The sequence below is a fragment of the Bombus vosnesenskii genome, unplaced genomic scaffold, assembly GCF_011952255.1.
Source record: "Bombus vosnesenskii isolate JDL3184/JDL3185 unplaced genomic scaffold, Bvos_JDL3184-5_v1.1 scf7180000013266, whole genome shotgun sequence".
Taxonomy (NCBI): domain Eukaryota; kingdom Metazoa; phylum Arthropoda; class Insecta; order Hymenoptera; family Apidae; genus Bombus; species Bombus vosnesenskii.
In genome coordinates this window covers 4,958,159-4,974,866 of record NW_022882926.1, presented here as the reverse complement: position 1 = coordinate 4,974,866, position 16,708 = coordinate 4,958,159, and the positions used below count along the sequence as shown (strand labels likewise).

Below are 16,708 nucleotides of genomic sequence, written 5' to 3'. Positions count from 1 at the left end.
ATCGATGCTACCTGATGATCAATCGAGTTCGTTGGGGAAGTGAAGCAACTAAAGGAGCTCGTAAAATTTTTATTAAGAATCGATACCTAAGAGATATTAAACTGAGTGACGAAGAAAATAAAAAAAAAGACGTGGAAGATACGGAAGAATGTAAAAAATTCCCTTCAACGAAGAGAAAGTCCAGTTTAATGGAGAAGAAGGGACAAGAAGCGAATGAAATAGCGTTATCAATGACATAATCACGATCCACGAGGCACGCTTCATCAGATCTTCCGATCAATTCAAAACGATATAACTTATTCATTTCTATTACCTATTTATAGTAGCCTGGAAGATGAATATTACGCGGAAAAGAATTCATCTGAACTAGATTCACTCTAGGACAGCGATGCCTCCCATAAACATAAAGGATCTGCCCTAGGAGCGGATACATAGTACTTTACGACACTTTCTTGGTTCAGACATTTTGTACATCCTCCGATCGATTCCAGTTTAACGCTTCTTCAAATCTGCCCATCGTCATCTTGCAGCTAGTTTGATGATTAATAAAATTCGATGGATCTTCGATTGCTGCTTCAACGATGTAGAAAGTTGTAAAAGAAGAATGGAAAAGAAAATGCTTGCTTCGATCCATATGATGCTTCCTCGGTTACTCTGTTCTTTTTCTGACGAATGAACCACTTCGCGGAATGATTCGTTGGTTGGATACGTAGTGCTCTAAACGCTGGTAACTTGTTTTCGGTCTTAAAAACATCAAAGTTTCGGGATAATTAATCGACTTTCGGGAAACGATATATCGCGTCATGCTTGCCATCATTGTTCGTCCCTTTGTACGACTAATCTGTCATCCCAACTTACCACGCCCGTCCATCACAAATTTTTCTGTCGACGAACGGCTGCCCTTTATGCGGCGTGCATGAATTAATTTCGTCGCGTGCGTTCAATCGGACCGCGTCTCTGGGCTGCCTCATAAATTTGTCAAAATTCAGCAAGCGACGTGGAGGAAACACGTACACGAAACTGGTCCCTCCTTCCGAAGCCAGTTTATCGTCGTCGGATTCAGTACTCAACGTGACCTCATCGGTTGCAACGAAAATATCGAGCGAAACAGCAATTCTTTATTCCTTCCAGAATCATTCTTTACCCACGTCGCAAATTCAAACGTAGAAATCTTACCACCTGTAGTACAACTCTTCAACGTTTACAATACATAACCAGGATAATAGACCATCGAAGCACTCGAAGTTCGAATAAATGGGAAGGAGGTCGAATGGTTCGGTCAACGAAAGAAACTTCCTTTCGTTGGATTCAATTGCGAAATTGCTCAGAACGTATTCATGATTTACCGTTCATTCGCAATTTCTCCGATTTAGTTCCGCAGGTTTGATCCGAAATCTCTTTGGCTAGAAAACTAATTGCAATATAAATAGTAGATTCAAGAGTTCGATTTTTTTGGAAATATGCGAAATTCTTTTGTAGTCATGTTCCATCACGAATTTTCTGGCTTGAATGTTCGAATCACGGGGACTAAGTATTCTAAAGAGATAAAGGGTAAAAGGGTGTAGAAGGGGAAAGAAGATTTTGACAAGTTGGAAAACATGATCCATGATTAGCTTCGACAGAAGCTTCGTAACGATCGAAGGAACAAACTTTCGCGCATCTCTAGATAATATCCACGTAATCCATCAAAATGTTGCGAGACAGTTCATGTTTTGGCGGTCGTTTCGTCTAGCGTTAAAATTTGTCTTCGTTCTACTTATAAGATAGATCACATTCAATGTGAAGCAACGACAGCTTAGATTCTATGGTTCTTGATGTCTTTCTCGAAGAAAGCAAGGTAAATAATTGTAATAAAAAGATAATGAAAAACCCAAAGACATATTTTTCGAAAATTGTTTGCCGACCCACGTAACATCGTTCACTTGTATCGAGAGAAGCGATATTCTTGTTCTTTATGGCAGTGTTTTCCTTAAAACGATTACCCCCCGGGCTGTTCTTAAGTTATGAAAACACATTCGGTGCCTTCCTTTAACGACGGGAGCGTACAATCGTAAATGAAATTTCTTCCCTTTAGTTGTTCTTTCCTTCCATCCACCGTATTTCTACCCGTGTTTCCACATATTGATCAAGTTTAAATCAGAAAACTGTAGTTTTGAACGAGTTTCTTTGGTAACAGAAATTACTTCCAATTCATCTTCGCTGGTTTTCTAGTATTTCTGTATCGAGCTCTGTTTGCTGTAAGAGAGAATACGTGTAAATGGAACTCAAACTTGAATTCGTAGAATGGCAAAAAGAGAAAAACGAAAGAACGGTTAACGTCGGAACTATTATCGCGAGGAGCAGTCTACTGGGTAGTTGTACGACGAATAATACGAGGAGATCTAGCTAATCCCGGAAAAATCCGCCGCCCATGAAAGCCTTTCTTCTTCCTTTCATTCGCCGTTCAATACTACCTGTTACGTATACCTACTGGCTTTCACTATTTCTGCCCAGTTATCGCATCTGGACTTGTTCGTACACGGTGCTCGTGATGGAAGGTTAGCCCGATACAAATCGATTACTGAACCTTTCTCTGGATTCGCGATATTCCATTGATATCGGTGAACTTTTCAACGCGAAACAAACGTCTTCCTCCCTTTCATATCGCGTTAAAAAGTATACATTTATCACACTTTTTCTTGCACTACTGTCTGATATATATTTGCACGTAATTATAATTCTTTTAAAAGTATTCCTTCCTGATTTATTTCAATTGCGTTTTCTCGAAAACTTCTAAGTAAATAAAATACAAAATAAACATCGAAAGCAAAGGAAAAAGTTACTTAAGGAATGAACAATCATCAGTTGCAACGAAAACCTTTCTCACCGAGCGACAGAAAATAATGTAACACCTGTAAAATGCCCTGGGGATTATCTACGACGTGGCGACACAAATATAGAATAAGGATAACCGGGTTTCGGTGTACTTGGAACAGTGTATATGTATATCCAGCATACTAAAGCGATAGCTGTTACGGGAAAAAGGGGTCGTGGCAGAAAACTACGGGATACAGCTAATCCATGAAATCCCTCAAATGACAAATCCCTCCCTTGCTTCTTTCCGTTTTCTTTTCAGGAATAGAAGGGGAAAAGTGCTTCAGAGAGAAACCGTCGGTTCTTTGTTGACAAAGTAATTCAAAGCAACAATACTTCGTACGATATTAATCATATGTCATACGTCATTTTAAAAAATTTTCATCTCTCGATGTTCAAATATTATCGCCTGATACGAGTAATTAGAGAGACGAGTGCAGTGCTGAGAGAGGATTGCACATGGCACTTGAGAATAAATAAATGTTCCGGAAATGTAACGATTCTTCATTGGGCGAGCTTCAATCAGCTTTAAAATTCAACTACGATTCCATTGTCCTGTTGGTTCACCATCGATTGACTAAATGAAATACGATTACTTGATGCACGCTTGCTGCGCCTCCAATCGCATGGACCTTGAAATCCTATCAGTTGTGGGTTTTTGGTTAATTTGCCGACCGAATCGAAACTGTTTTAACGCTTGGCTATTGTTTGTACATGGCATTGTTGGAATGTAATTTATTGCAAATTGATGGAATTAAATAAACTTTCATAGTATGTTTCATATAACAGACAATCAAGAACATAGCTAAATAGAGTAGTATATTTTCGTATGAAAGTTCAATGTACGGATGTACCGAAGTGCATAAGCCTACAGTTACAGCGGATGCTTATTCGAACAAATTGACATTCTGACGTACTCGATACGTCAATGTAATCAAATATCTATATAGATTTTTATGAGCGTATGTATTGCAGTTTTCAGACGTTACATCCGTCAGAACGGCACTTTGTCCGAATATCTATTCACTATAATCATAGCCTGAACTATTATAAAAAAAAGATCCAAGTCAGTAAAAACCTGGTATTATACTTTTTTTTTTTACTAAAAGGAGAAGAATTCGTTGGCCGATAATCTATGACATGCTATTCTATGACTTCTACAATACGGTACCAAATTTCATGAGCGTCGTGGAGACAACCTTAGTACAGTGGCTGCTGCATAATTCACTTTCTCTCAAAAGGAGAATATTAGAGGTCGGACGATCCATGTAACTTTCGGTATTATAGACAGATTACATTCTTTATCTCGAACGCGATACGTTGAATTTAAATGAAATTTAAATGAAATTCTGCCGCCACGTACGCCAATCCTGCTGATGAAACTTCATATCATCTGCTCCGCCGTGTCAAAGTCGCTTAAGTATTAAGAGTGAGGTTTCTACTACACTCGTTGCTTGAGGGTATATTAAAACGGAGGAAATCTTTTTGGTGGAAATTTAAACCAAATTACGAACGTTAACATGGAATAATAATACATTTTAAAGAATGTAAAAAAAAGAAGAATATCGTACTCGTGGAATAGTTATTAATTTTTGGTTAATTTCCTTTTTATTTTTATTATTGAAACAAAATTCAGCATGAACAGAACGGAAAGAGAATTTGGTAGGTTCTGAAGAAAAATAGCTCGAGCGTTAGACGAGGCAGAGGAACGTCAGGACGGTGGTTATCGATGCACGGAATCTTGCAAAGTGGGTAAAGTATAACACGCTAGAGGTTTGGATACGATAAGACAACAGTACGAGGTCCCCTTTTTTTGTTGGTCCAATTTTACCATAGCCTAAAAAACTTGCGTGCTTTGTCAATATCGAACATCGATTCGGTGGATTTGAATGCTCTATAGCTTGATCGCGTATTATCGCGTCACATTCCTACGGTTTTCTCTCCACGAATATTCTTCATCCATCTTCGATCTTCTTGATGGTCCACCCATCCACGAAAACGCCTCCTTTGCTTCCCCCCTGCGACGAATCTCGATGGTATTTACGATATATCGAGAGGCCACCGAGGATCTTCCGTGTTGGACTTCTCGCTCGTGATTAATTCGTCCCTAGATATCAACGAGAAAAAAGAAAATCGATACCGTAGCGGTTGAAGGAATGATACAGGAACGGATTTCGTCTCGTTCGACGAACTTGGAGGGCAAACTAACGACTTCCAACCCAGACCTCGCCTCTCGAGTTTTTTCCGTCTCTGTCGGACACTCGAAGATATCGGATAATCGGATATTTTAGGATATTCGAAGAGGAGATGAGGGTAGTGAACTGATTTCAAGGTTGGTTTATTGATACCGTAAACGATGCTGTATAGTTGTTTTGTAATTTCTCTTTGAGAACGGATTAATATTGTCAAGTATTTTGTTCGGCAGTTTCTTCCGAGGAACTTGGGATTAGTCGTTGATCCGGTTCTCGTTGTTCGGATGCAAAATCGCAGTATTATTGGGTCAGCTTTCGCTACTTCTTTGGTAATTTTTCACGCAAACAAAATTTAAATCAGCGTCACGTATCCGCGATGACGTTGTCTTCGCAGAAAATCTACGTTGAAAAATGGATACACGCTTTTCGATTTTTTAAACTGAAAAACAGATGTTAGAATATCCTTTGAACCATATATCTTGAATCGTATATACTTCAAAAGTCCAATATCAAAAAATAATCTAGTTTAAAGCGCGCATCCTTCTTTGTTTAATTTTCCGTTACTTTTATTATCCCTATGGAAATTACGATAACTTTCTATCCACCAATTACTTGTATTTCACCTCTTCGAGTCGCAAACTTGTGAGTTTTGATTTAAATAACACTCATTTAACTCCGTCCTCTTCTACGTTTTTACTAGACCCGTAGTTGGTGATAAACAGGTTCAGAGATTGCTGCCGGGTAAAGAGACGGAATATCCGCAACGAGATTTTACTTTGAGAAGAGGCGCGAAATATTTATTTATTCTGCCAGATGAATCTGTTTGCTAGTGGACTGTAGATTCTATCCTATCCAATCCTCTGGAAAACGAAACCCGATCTTTTGTTCAGGAAACAGCAATTTAAATCGTTGACTGTTTAAAAGAACTTTGGCTTTAGCCGATAAACTTTTCAACTCGATCAAGGAAAACTTGCGCAATGAATGGTTAATTAAAGTTTGATCCCGATATAATACTAGTTCATTGAACGAACACTTCTTTTATAATCTTCGACCAGATAAAACTCAACGTAAATTTCAAATGATTAATTCGCTATATAAATCGATTCTCGTGGCCATAAGCAGAGAAAACGTTTGCCCTATAAAGTCATATATGAGCTCTAAGAACGAGGGAGACATATTCCGAGATGGCTTGATCCTCCTGGGATTAGAATGTATCGCTAGTGGACTGTTTATACGCTACAAACCTGTATATATCTTCGTATTTTACTTGCTCGTTTTCCTTTATCGACAAGCCGGGAAACAATGCATCCTGTTCTCCTATACGTAGGATTGGACGAATTAGCTGGAAAATATTGAAAGTCGCAGAGATTGCTTCGACTTAATACTCGTCATGAATACAATGTTAACAATACCTTGAGAAATAACCTAACCATAAAGTCTTCATTTATCAATAGGAGCTGATAACTCTAGATTAAAATAATGTCGCTTAAGATGTAGGGCACTCGCTACTTTTCGTTTCCATTTGTTTGAAAATGCCAAATTTAATCGTTTCATTAAGACGAGAGAAAGAATGATCGATCGTTTTCAGACACACAGGCAATTTGACGAGGTACTTCGTAAAATTCATCCGAAACCTTTGTTCTCGTGGAGAAGTCATGCACTTTCGTTGGTCTTGCTCGTCCCTAGCTCACGAAGTAAGTTCATTAACGTGAATGAGGTGTTCCTGAAGAGGAGCCACTCATCGGAGAACGCCTCATGCCTCGAGGACGCCTCTCAAAGCCTTCTTATCGTTGCTTTAACACGTCGTTACATGCGAGGAACAGTGGCTCGGCTTGTGTATGTGCAAAGTAATTCTCCGATGAAGTTTTTTAATCTGCTTGCGCGCAGGAGCATCACACTTCAAACAATGTTTATCGAGTTTGAAACGTTTGCAAATCGTTCTACGTGTTTGTTTTGTGTACAATTTTCTTCGATAAGTAGTCGCTGATTTAGATATGGCTTTCATTTAGAATAGACTAAATTTTGTGACAACTAATCCAACTCTGAGATTAATGCAATCAGCTTAATCTCGATAAACAGCGAGTTTCAGATAACATCTGTTTCATTTAGCGTATACACTTCCCTATATGCTAATTCTGTTAAACACGGGACTGTTAACTCTGTCCTTGCTAGTTGTAATTCAAAAGGAGGAATCTTTGCCGTCTGTTAAGTTAAATTAAATTACTCTCGATCAGACAGACAGACAGGGTCTGTCTTGCAGATCATAGCAAGATAAAGACATTCGATGTGTGGAAATCGTGGAGAACTCTGGCTGCGGAAGTTTTTCACACGGAAAGTTTTCTTTCAAACGGGATTTCGAGAAGGAAAGTTTGCAAACGATCACGAAACGTTCTCCCAAAAATAAAAGTTTCAGCTTGTAAGGCGGCCGCCCGGCGGCGCTTCCTTCTCAACGCGTTCTCGATTTAATTTTAGCACTTACGACTCAGTCCACTCGCGAGTTCCATCGAGGCAAAATCGACCACGCGTAAACGCAAAATCTACGTCGCGACGTATGGCTTGATGTTTCCGGGTGACAATTAGAGGAGAACAGATTGCAACAAAAAGAAATCTACTTCCTCTGAAAGTGTATCGTTATCTCTAGTGCTTGTTCGATATTTTTTTCTAGCTTAGGTAAATAGTGATCGTAGTTATTTAAATTAAGTGCTTCGTAGGATATACATTTTGTAATTTTAAGGTCGAAACATGGGTGAACGCAATGGCGGTTATTAAGTTTTTTTACTTCCTTCATCAAGAATTTATCGCCCACCGGTATAACTTTACGTAAAAAATTATTATAAACGTTTAACGACGCAATTTACGTGGATCAACACGATTCCCCGCCTCGTCCCATTACTCAAGCAACGCCGAAAGGCTGTGGTTGGGTACAGCGTGGTCCAAGAATATCCACATTGCTCGAGGCACGCAAGGGCAGCCAAAAGTTCAACATCCTCGACGAAAGCAACGTTTGCTTTCTCTTAAGCACCTTTAATCATTCTACAAACATCAAACGTGAAATCCCTAGTATATTTTCTTATCATAAATTCATCCTAAATTCTAAACTCTTAAAAATCAATTTAAAAATCGAAGAATAATTCAGATTCATCTGCTGACTATATTTCTCTAATGGCACGCTGGTACCACGCTATTTCGTCAGAGGAAAACTTTCATGCGGATTCAAGTTCAAATATTAGGAAAACACGTCACGTAGGTCTGAAAGCTAGTGGTTCAATTAAGAAATAAAATAAAGGAAACTAAAATGACAAAGAAAGAGGATGAAAAGAAGAAAGAAGGGTCGCGTTACTCAGTCGACAATCAACCACGATGCAAATTACGGGTATTCATAATTTAACGCGCGCGCGCGCGCGCTATCCGCCGCTTTTAAGTGGGCGTTAAAGCTGCCCTCGGTTTTATTTCACGCCGCGTAATCCGGTTTGCTGCGTGCACGTGCCACGTTTTTTCTCGTAAATTTCACCAAATGATTTTCGCACCGTGGAAATCATTCGCGCTGTTTCGACAGCTTTGTGAGTCCGATGAATGGGGTAAATTGAAACCTTTCCCAAGCTGCGCTTCCACTCCTTCTCCTGCGTCACTGTTCTTCCTCACTTTCCTGTAATTAATTTTTTGCATTAATTGTTGCTAATAGAAGCAACGTTCTGTTTCGAGGATAAAAATGTATAGCTCAGTCCGTACAATTAGTAGCAACCTCCAATTGCATTTAAGACGTCTCTTTCATAGTTTTAAATAACTTTTCATATACCCGTGGAGTAACTCTGAACCTTTTGCGTGTTACTGAATGCACGCCGGTGTTGCGATGAATCTGTTAAGCGATACGGTTATGAATGATACGCGTTTACTGATTAGAGATCGAATAAATATTTATACTACCGATTCGTAGAACGCAATTGAATACGTGCCGCGTAAAGATTTGTGCCTGTGCCATTTCACAGAGCAATATAACTGAGAAATATATAGCGTGTTCAAAAAGGAATCTTATACGGATTGTAGCAGGCTAACACTAATATAATCGCGAATACAGCTTTATTTCTGCATTTCACTATTCCGCTTATTATTTGAATCCACAAATGCTACAATCTCTGTTCGAGGAAGTATCGTTCCGAAAGGACTTTTAGTTTAAAACGACAGCTCCGTAAGTTATCCGTAGAAGAAGATTTTTGAAAGAAACTACAGGGAATTGCGAGTTCTGGCGTGAACGTGTGCAAAGTTTACCAACAGCAGAATCGTTCTATTTGAAGCAAAAATAGAGCGCTCTCCAACTCTCTCTTTCTCTCTTATCACGTACGTGCGTTCACCCTCGTTCGACCCAAGAATATCCCACTGGAGGACAGCGTGGAGCGAACCTTTTCTTGCCTTATAATCGCCGTCAGACAGTGCGACGTAGCCGACGAAACCGACACCGCGTCTGTTTCATAGCCTGTCAAATATATTTGAAGTTGTAGCGGCCCAAAGGGAAAGTCGTCACGAGCTATAAAACCGAAGAGTTTTAGTTCTATTTTACCTCGTCTCTTCAGGATATTCATCGTACGAGTACAATGGTGCAGGATCTTAAGCCAAGAAATCTTTATATCGAGTAAAAGTTCTGTACATGATACGTGCCTTTCACTGCATCGCAGGTGTTGTAGTTTAACTTCAACACCAAAATATTTTTCTTGATTAAGTGAACCGTAATTAATTCTGTGTTATTAAAGACAATTTCGTTGGAAGCGCAGAGTTCAAATATTAGTGAAAATATGAAATAACGATCAAGAGCGGTCAACGTACATGTACAACGTACATATCAAAACGCAACTGATTTCGCATCCTTTCGAAAGCAACGTGAATATTCGAGTCCTAGAGAAGTCGACAACCAACCGGGAGTCTCCCCTTGCATCCGGTGCAAGAGCGGAAGTAGCTGAAACGTTGAAAAATTATTTTTACTCCGAGAACCAGTTCCGAGCTGCGTGACTCGGTCGAAAGGCAGCCGAGCCCGAAGGTGGACCGGCGAAAATTCATTGCTACGGTTTCCGGCTGTCCACCGATCGAACAAATGTCGAGAATGTTGCGACTGGAGCTGCTGGGACTCGTGTTGCTGGCCTGTACTCAGATCCTCACGGAACATCGCAGTTTTTACGACACTATACCGCAATACGGCTACTCTAGACTTCCTGATCTTCCGGAACGGACGAGAGAGGTGCACGTTAAGCAGGGCCGCTTACGTGGAATCGTGGTACAGCCGAGGACCACCTACGATCTGCAGCCCGTCGATGTTTTTCGGGGTGAGATTTATGGCTGAAAATAATTTTCGTGTATATAAATACATCGTCGGTTATACAATATACTCGGTAAATTAATTTCGTTTAAAGACATAAATTAAACATATGTCATGTTCCAGTTAACGATATTTATTGCCAAACAACAGCAATAATTAACTACATTTCCTTTATGCATGTTGGAAACAAGGATGAAAAATGCTGGTGTATTACACAGCATGCTAATAACACATATCGCGTAACGCTGTAACAGTATTGATCATCGCAAAATCTAAAATAACACATAATTCTCACTCGCCTGTTTCTAATTAATACCGAAATTTCTCCATAAATCACGGGAACTTAAAAATTCGGAAAAATGAACTAAGAGAGGTAGCTTGCATGCGGCAAAGGGTCAATCTCGATTGTTGGAATCCGTATACAATCATCGTTTAACATAGCATATAGGAAATCTCAAAGTTTCGAGGCCAATCGTGTGACGGATCGAAGCCTGCCAGACGACGGGTAACGATAACACAGAGACCGGCGCGATTTCAGTTTCCGGCTGCTGATACGGCGAACTTTAGCCAGAGGGTGAAAGTTTGTTCACAGCTGCATCAGCTTCTCATTTCTCTGTCTTCCTCTCTCTCTCCCTTTCCCTCTCTCTCTCTCTCTCTTTCTCTTTAGGTCTCTGCAATATTAGTTGCGATGTATTCGCGCTACGAGGATCCCGATACCTCAAAGGTTTCAAAACGAGAAGCGCGCAGGCTATTCCGGGAATAAGCGCTCCTCGTCTATGGTTCTTGGTCTCGTGCACGCGTGCACATTAGCTGGCAAAGCGGAATCGAGCGGGGTTTGTACCTTCTTGAGTTCCCCGAGATCCTCTGACATTCCTTGGCATCGGCTACTCGATTCTTGAGCGTTCCCGCGTGTGCAAACGGTTCCGTTTGAGCATGGAATGGCACTGAGGGAGTGTAGGATAAATTAAGGACAGGTTACAGTCTCCAGAGTCTTCAAATTGGGATGGGGAATGTCAAATAAGTAGTAGAGAAAGCGCATTTCAGTTCTTTAGAACCTATTAACAAAACGAGGTTTGTATGCCTTCTGAGACTACGATAAATTTAAACATAGTGAAATGTGTCTAAAACGTTCGAAACGAAGTTGTCGAACGACATTATCTTTATGTAAATAGTATCGTGTTAGCACAAAGGAATGTGCGAATGCATATGGATTAGGTAAATGCAAATGTGGACTAATTCGGTATGAATAAAAATACCTGCGAAAAGTATTTTAATTACTTTTAGTTTCAAGCAAATTTTATTCCGGTTATTAGGTTAAACGCAAAAAATCTTCAATCGTTGTGATCACAGGTTTTAAATCCGAGATGTTTGCAATCAGACTTTTCGATTTGTACTTGCTCAGCTGAGCGATTTAATATTTTATGCGGTAAAGCCAGTGGCCTGGCAATCCAATTTACACGGAAATAGGGTAAAATGGATCAGCCGTGATCCTTACTGCCAGGCTGGAGCGTGTTAACATCGACCGCCGGACGAACGGGATCAATTTAATCGATCTACTCACGGGGTAATAAAACTTTACGCTGATTATCGCGTCGCGATGATTCGTCCTAGAGATCAGCTACTACATTATTCCTTCGTTTAATAATAAGAATTCCAACGTATGTTTCAACGTGCTATTTCGTACTCCCTAAGTAAAACTTTCTAATTTAAACTTCTCAATTTGGGTTTTGGGATTTAAACTTTTTCATTTAAGTTTTCGAATTTTTTATTCAAATTGATCTTCGACGAATAATTTATATCTAACTCGATCCGAAACGAAAGAACTTCAACTCCTCAAATATGTAAAACTCGATACTAGTCACCCGAAACAAGTTACGCTTCTTAAACTAATCATAAGCAACTTAATGTTTCAGGAGTGCCATATGCAGAACCACCAGTCGAATCCTTGAGGTTTTCTCCTCCAAGATCACCGGAACCATGGCGTGGTTCAAGACAATTTCAAGACTTTGCACCTGTGTGCCCTCAAACGCTGCCAAACCTGCGAGACGAGGTGAAACCGGTCAGATACGAGTACCTAAAGAAGCTACTGCCGCACCTAACAAACCAAAGCGAGGACTGCCTTTACCTTAACATCTACACACCCCATCAACCCGAAGGTAAGTGAATTGAAATGAATTATCTTATTATTTAAAAAATTATTTTTTCCACGATTGGAAAGTAACGATAATAAAGAAGTCAACAAAATTTCTTCACTCTCTACGATTAATCAAGTATTACGACGTCAGTTTTGCGGATCAGCTTAGGATTTACGACGTCGAATAGTATATTTTTCGTTTTACCGTGGTTTATGATCCTCGGTTATGGCTGTTAGACGACGCTAAAGGAAGATTCGTGACCGATAATACTGTGAACTGCATGGATATCTACAGTGTAAAAAAGGGAGAAATTTCGTGACGGTAAACAGTGATCCGAACCGCTTTATTCTTGACGCTTTGCCAAGAAAATAAGAGGGGCGGAGTGTTCTGTATAGAGAAAGTCTTTACCTAAAAGACAATTAGAGAACAGGGTACTTTTAGCCGCGTTTCATCTACTTTCGGGCTACCCTAATTTCGAGTCCATGTTTAACTCTCTCCGTGGCAAGATTCCGAATCTACTCACATCCTGTTTTCTTTAATCACGTTTAATTTACCTCTGGCAATTAACCTCGCCGAACAGTAAATTTGCGAAAAACGCCCGATATCTCGTACTGAGATAAAGGAACCGTTACGATTTTATCATCTTCCAGTAACTTTTGAGGGAAAAGTAATAAAATCAAATATCTTTTCACTGATTCCTCAAAATTGGGTTTCGAAGCAGCTTTTACTGCGTTGTAAAAGTAGTCTAGCACGGCCATAAATATGCTTTGGCATATTTGAAATACCATATCAACCATCGTTATCGAATATTTCCGAAATTTCTAGATATTCAAAGTTCATCAAAGCTCGAATTCTTCCAATTTCTACGTTTTTTGTTCTTTTTTTATAAAAATGGTTATGGATCTTAATTGCGGTGGATGCACGTTTTTCGGTTTATTAACAAAAAAAGCCGCTACCATACAACGTTTCCACTGGACTGACCATAGTTTCCGGTATTGTCCAGTGGACTGGTTACACGAAACACGCGCATTCAGACGATACCTTTTGTCGACAATTTTGTCGCATTCAGAGGCGCAGCAGATGCATCAAATGGATGCGTTGTTTTCGCCGGAACGAATCGAACGCACGCGAAACATCGGAATATTTTGCAAAATTGCCCTATCTCTATTATACATTATATACATACCTACTATCGAATGTAACAACCGTTCTTTCGATAAAATAAGAAGTAACATTCAATTTTCTACGAGCTCGAATTCCGTTACAAGTGCGATATTAAAATTTACGATAAAGGAAGTAGCTGCCAGTCGTTCCGCTTTGAGCTTCATATTGGATTTCCTGTTTTCTTAAAGTTGAATGTCCTTTGCCGTAGTATCATGGATACGCGCCAGAGGACACATTGTTGGTGCAACATACCGAAAAGCTTTGCACGAGAAGAATTCCGATTTGATTGTTAGCGAAGATAAAAGTAGAATGTGTTTGCAGAATCAAGAAAAAAAAGAGCAAGAGGAAAGTTTCCTTAGAGATAACAAAGATAATATTTCTTTTCTTTATTTTCTTCCATGACGTGAATTTTTACGAATCTATTCCTAATTTTCTGTTGCTGAAAATAAAAACCATGAAGCACGGGTTTAGCGTGGAATTAGTGGTCAAACGAAAATGGAGTCCTTGATACAGAGAACGTATAACGATGAATACGTTTATTCGCGATCGATGAATGAATCCAAAACGAAAAGTAATCATAAGAAACGACTGACGTATAATTGCGTAGAACACGTTGATGCGCGTTCGGCAAATTCATCCGTTCCCCGTACTTAGCCTGTTCGAAAAGCTAATTAAAAGTAATCTCTCGCGTTTGCGACGAGCCGTTAATTAAGGGGAGAAAAACGCGGAGTACGGCATCGATTATTCCCTCGGGGATTACTAGAGATACTCTCCCTCTTGTTCCCCCTCAGCGTCACTGCGGTGTTTCAGACCCTTTCTCTCTAAATTCAGTCTGTTCGTATCATAGATAAGCTTAAAAATGAACTAAGGCAAGGTGTGTTTTGCGTCGACGTGCAAATATTATTGTCCGTTTGCACTGAACTTCTCCCCCTGATGACAGTCGAATAAAGATAATGTAGTTATCGTGGGATTATATCGGTGAATTTAAGTATCTTCCCTCTTTTTAAAAATTCCTCCAATCTTCTCCACGTTGAGAATGCCAAGGAAGATTACGTGGAAGATTGTGGAGGATCTATGCAAATAGATGGGGAAGATACATCTTCCTGATTGGCTGGAAATAAATTAACCTGTGGAATAATGAACGAATTGAAAGGGAAGTTGTTTGAAGTCTGCGGCTAAGTAATTTTCAACCAGAGCCAAACATGTTTATCAACCGTTCCGGAAGAAAGCTTCGTTCGTTGGGATGCTGGAGTTTCGTAATAAGGGATCATAAATTATACCCGTTATCTGTCGCAGCCAGGGGCTAATGAACGCGGGATCGTGATTTTAAAGAGCCCCGAATTTGACTTGGAAATCATCCTACTCCATATTTGTTTCCACCTGGATCGTGAAACACGATCATAGTTTGCGAAAGAAATCCTTCAGCAGTTCGGTAATTTCACGAGTACAATTAGATTTTCTAGTATCCGATAATACTTGAGAAATATTCCATTGAAAATCATTTCCAATTTCAATTTCTCTCTTGCCGTATCTCGATGGTTTCGCGAAAGAAGTAAAACAACGAAGAACTTGCGGATCCGTTCGAGAAAATACGAAAAGGCCGATGAAAGATGCGCCGCCGTTGCAAATAAATTGGAACCGTCCGGCCATGGGTTAGAGGGGCTGTTCTCGGGAAGATATATACGCCCTCTTAAATACTGGAACCGACGCTGGAGTGGGAAGGATGGTAGAGAAAGCCGTTCTGAAAGAGCGGACTCGCGTCTCGACGATAGGCACCCCACGGCCCTTGAAAATATCGGGAAATTCATTAATGCCCGATCCGCGGGGTTCGGTCAAATAAATTTTAGTCTGGTGGATGAAATTTACAGCGACACGCGGCACCTTTAAAATGAAAACCGACATCAGTATTGGTAGCCTGCCGCTACTGCTATTCCACGATTTCCTCGTGTTACCAACATGTTACAGTCTCTATTCTGGCTTTCATACACCAGATGATTCATCTAGAAGCGTGTAGAGTGTACAAGGGTAGCGCTTTTTCAATCAAACGTCTCTTTCAAAAAAGTCTCTACTCGTATCACTTGACGCTTATATATATCCTACTTCCTTCCTACGGTGATTAACCTTGTTGTTAAGGTCTATGATACTACCCATAGGAAAAAGAAACGATAATATGTCATAGGTTTTCCTTCGAATGTCCGACCTTTCAAAAGATCGAAAGAAAGGATCGTTAGATGTGGATGGTACGATAGAAATTTTTAGTAGAATTTCTGGAAATTTTCGTCGCAATGAAATTTCGTACAGAAAGCTTGAAAAAAGAAACCGGGGTCGTGACCAATAAAAACCGTAGGATCAAAAAATAAATGTCTAACCAAATTTTCCTACTACATCAGGACCTGGTAGCATTTCAGAAACTAAACGAACCACGCGAATCACGTTTGGCCACACAGGTTGTATAGCCGATACGTCTCCCTTTTTTTCCTCCATCCTCTATTTCACTTCATCGATATAATGACTCGCGACCATTTCGAGGCAGCAGTTCGTATGACGCTGGCAGTAGGTTTTTCCACGTGAATTTCGTACACGATTCTCGTCACTCTTTTCCACTGCTCACGTTTTCGCTTTAACCAGCAACGAAAGACACTAATTTTTACGAGTAACTTCGTTCCGACCGGCGAATAACGCGGACTTCATCCGCAAGCCACGTATTCGCCCTCCACCCTCGCCGGAAACAGTGTTCGGAGTTTCCTTTGAATATGGAAACGCATTATCCGCCGCCAAACGCTGCCACGTAGAGATCACGCTGTTGGAATAGCAAAAATCTCGTTCGATCCGATATCACGTCAACGGGAATTAGTGGCCGTGGATGCCTTTCTTTCTACGTTTGTTTATCAAACGATGGAATTCGTGTGTTTTGCCAAATACCTTTCCTCTGAAGCTCATAGGCCTGAAAAATAATGCAGCATTATTTCCTCTTTTGGGCGTTCTTACGATTACATCTGAACTCCATTACCGTTTATAGAAACTCGTCACTTTTTAGTGACCTTTAAGGAAGATAAAAC

General features: G+C 40.1%; 1 protein-coding gene across 3 annotated transcripts in view; it reads left to right on the top strand.

The window, feature by feature from the left end:
- Positions 1–7,541: 7,541 nt before the first annotated feature.
- The window catches only part of LOC117243547, a 55,585-nt gene continuing 46,418 nt past the window's right edge, over positions 7,542–16,708 (top strand). For 2 of the 3 annotated variants that reach the window (XM_033511146.1, XM_033511144.1), the window contains exons 1-3: positions 7,542–7,715; positions 9,536–10,357; positions 12,264–12,506. In XM_033511146.1, the coding sequence (XP_033367037.1) occupies positions 10,129–10,357; positions 12,264–12,506 (472 nt within the window). In that variant the 5' untranslated portion in view covers positions 7,542–7,715; positions 9,536–10,128. Of the gene's footprint in view, positions 7,716–7,747; positions 10,358–12,263; positions 12,507–16,708 lie in introns of those variants that run through there. The other variant, XM_033511145.1, reaches the window with a different exon arrangement.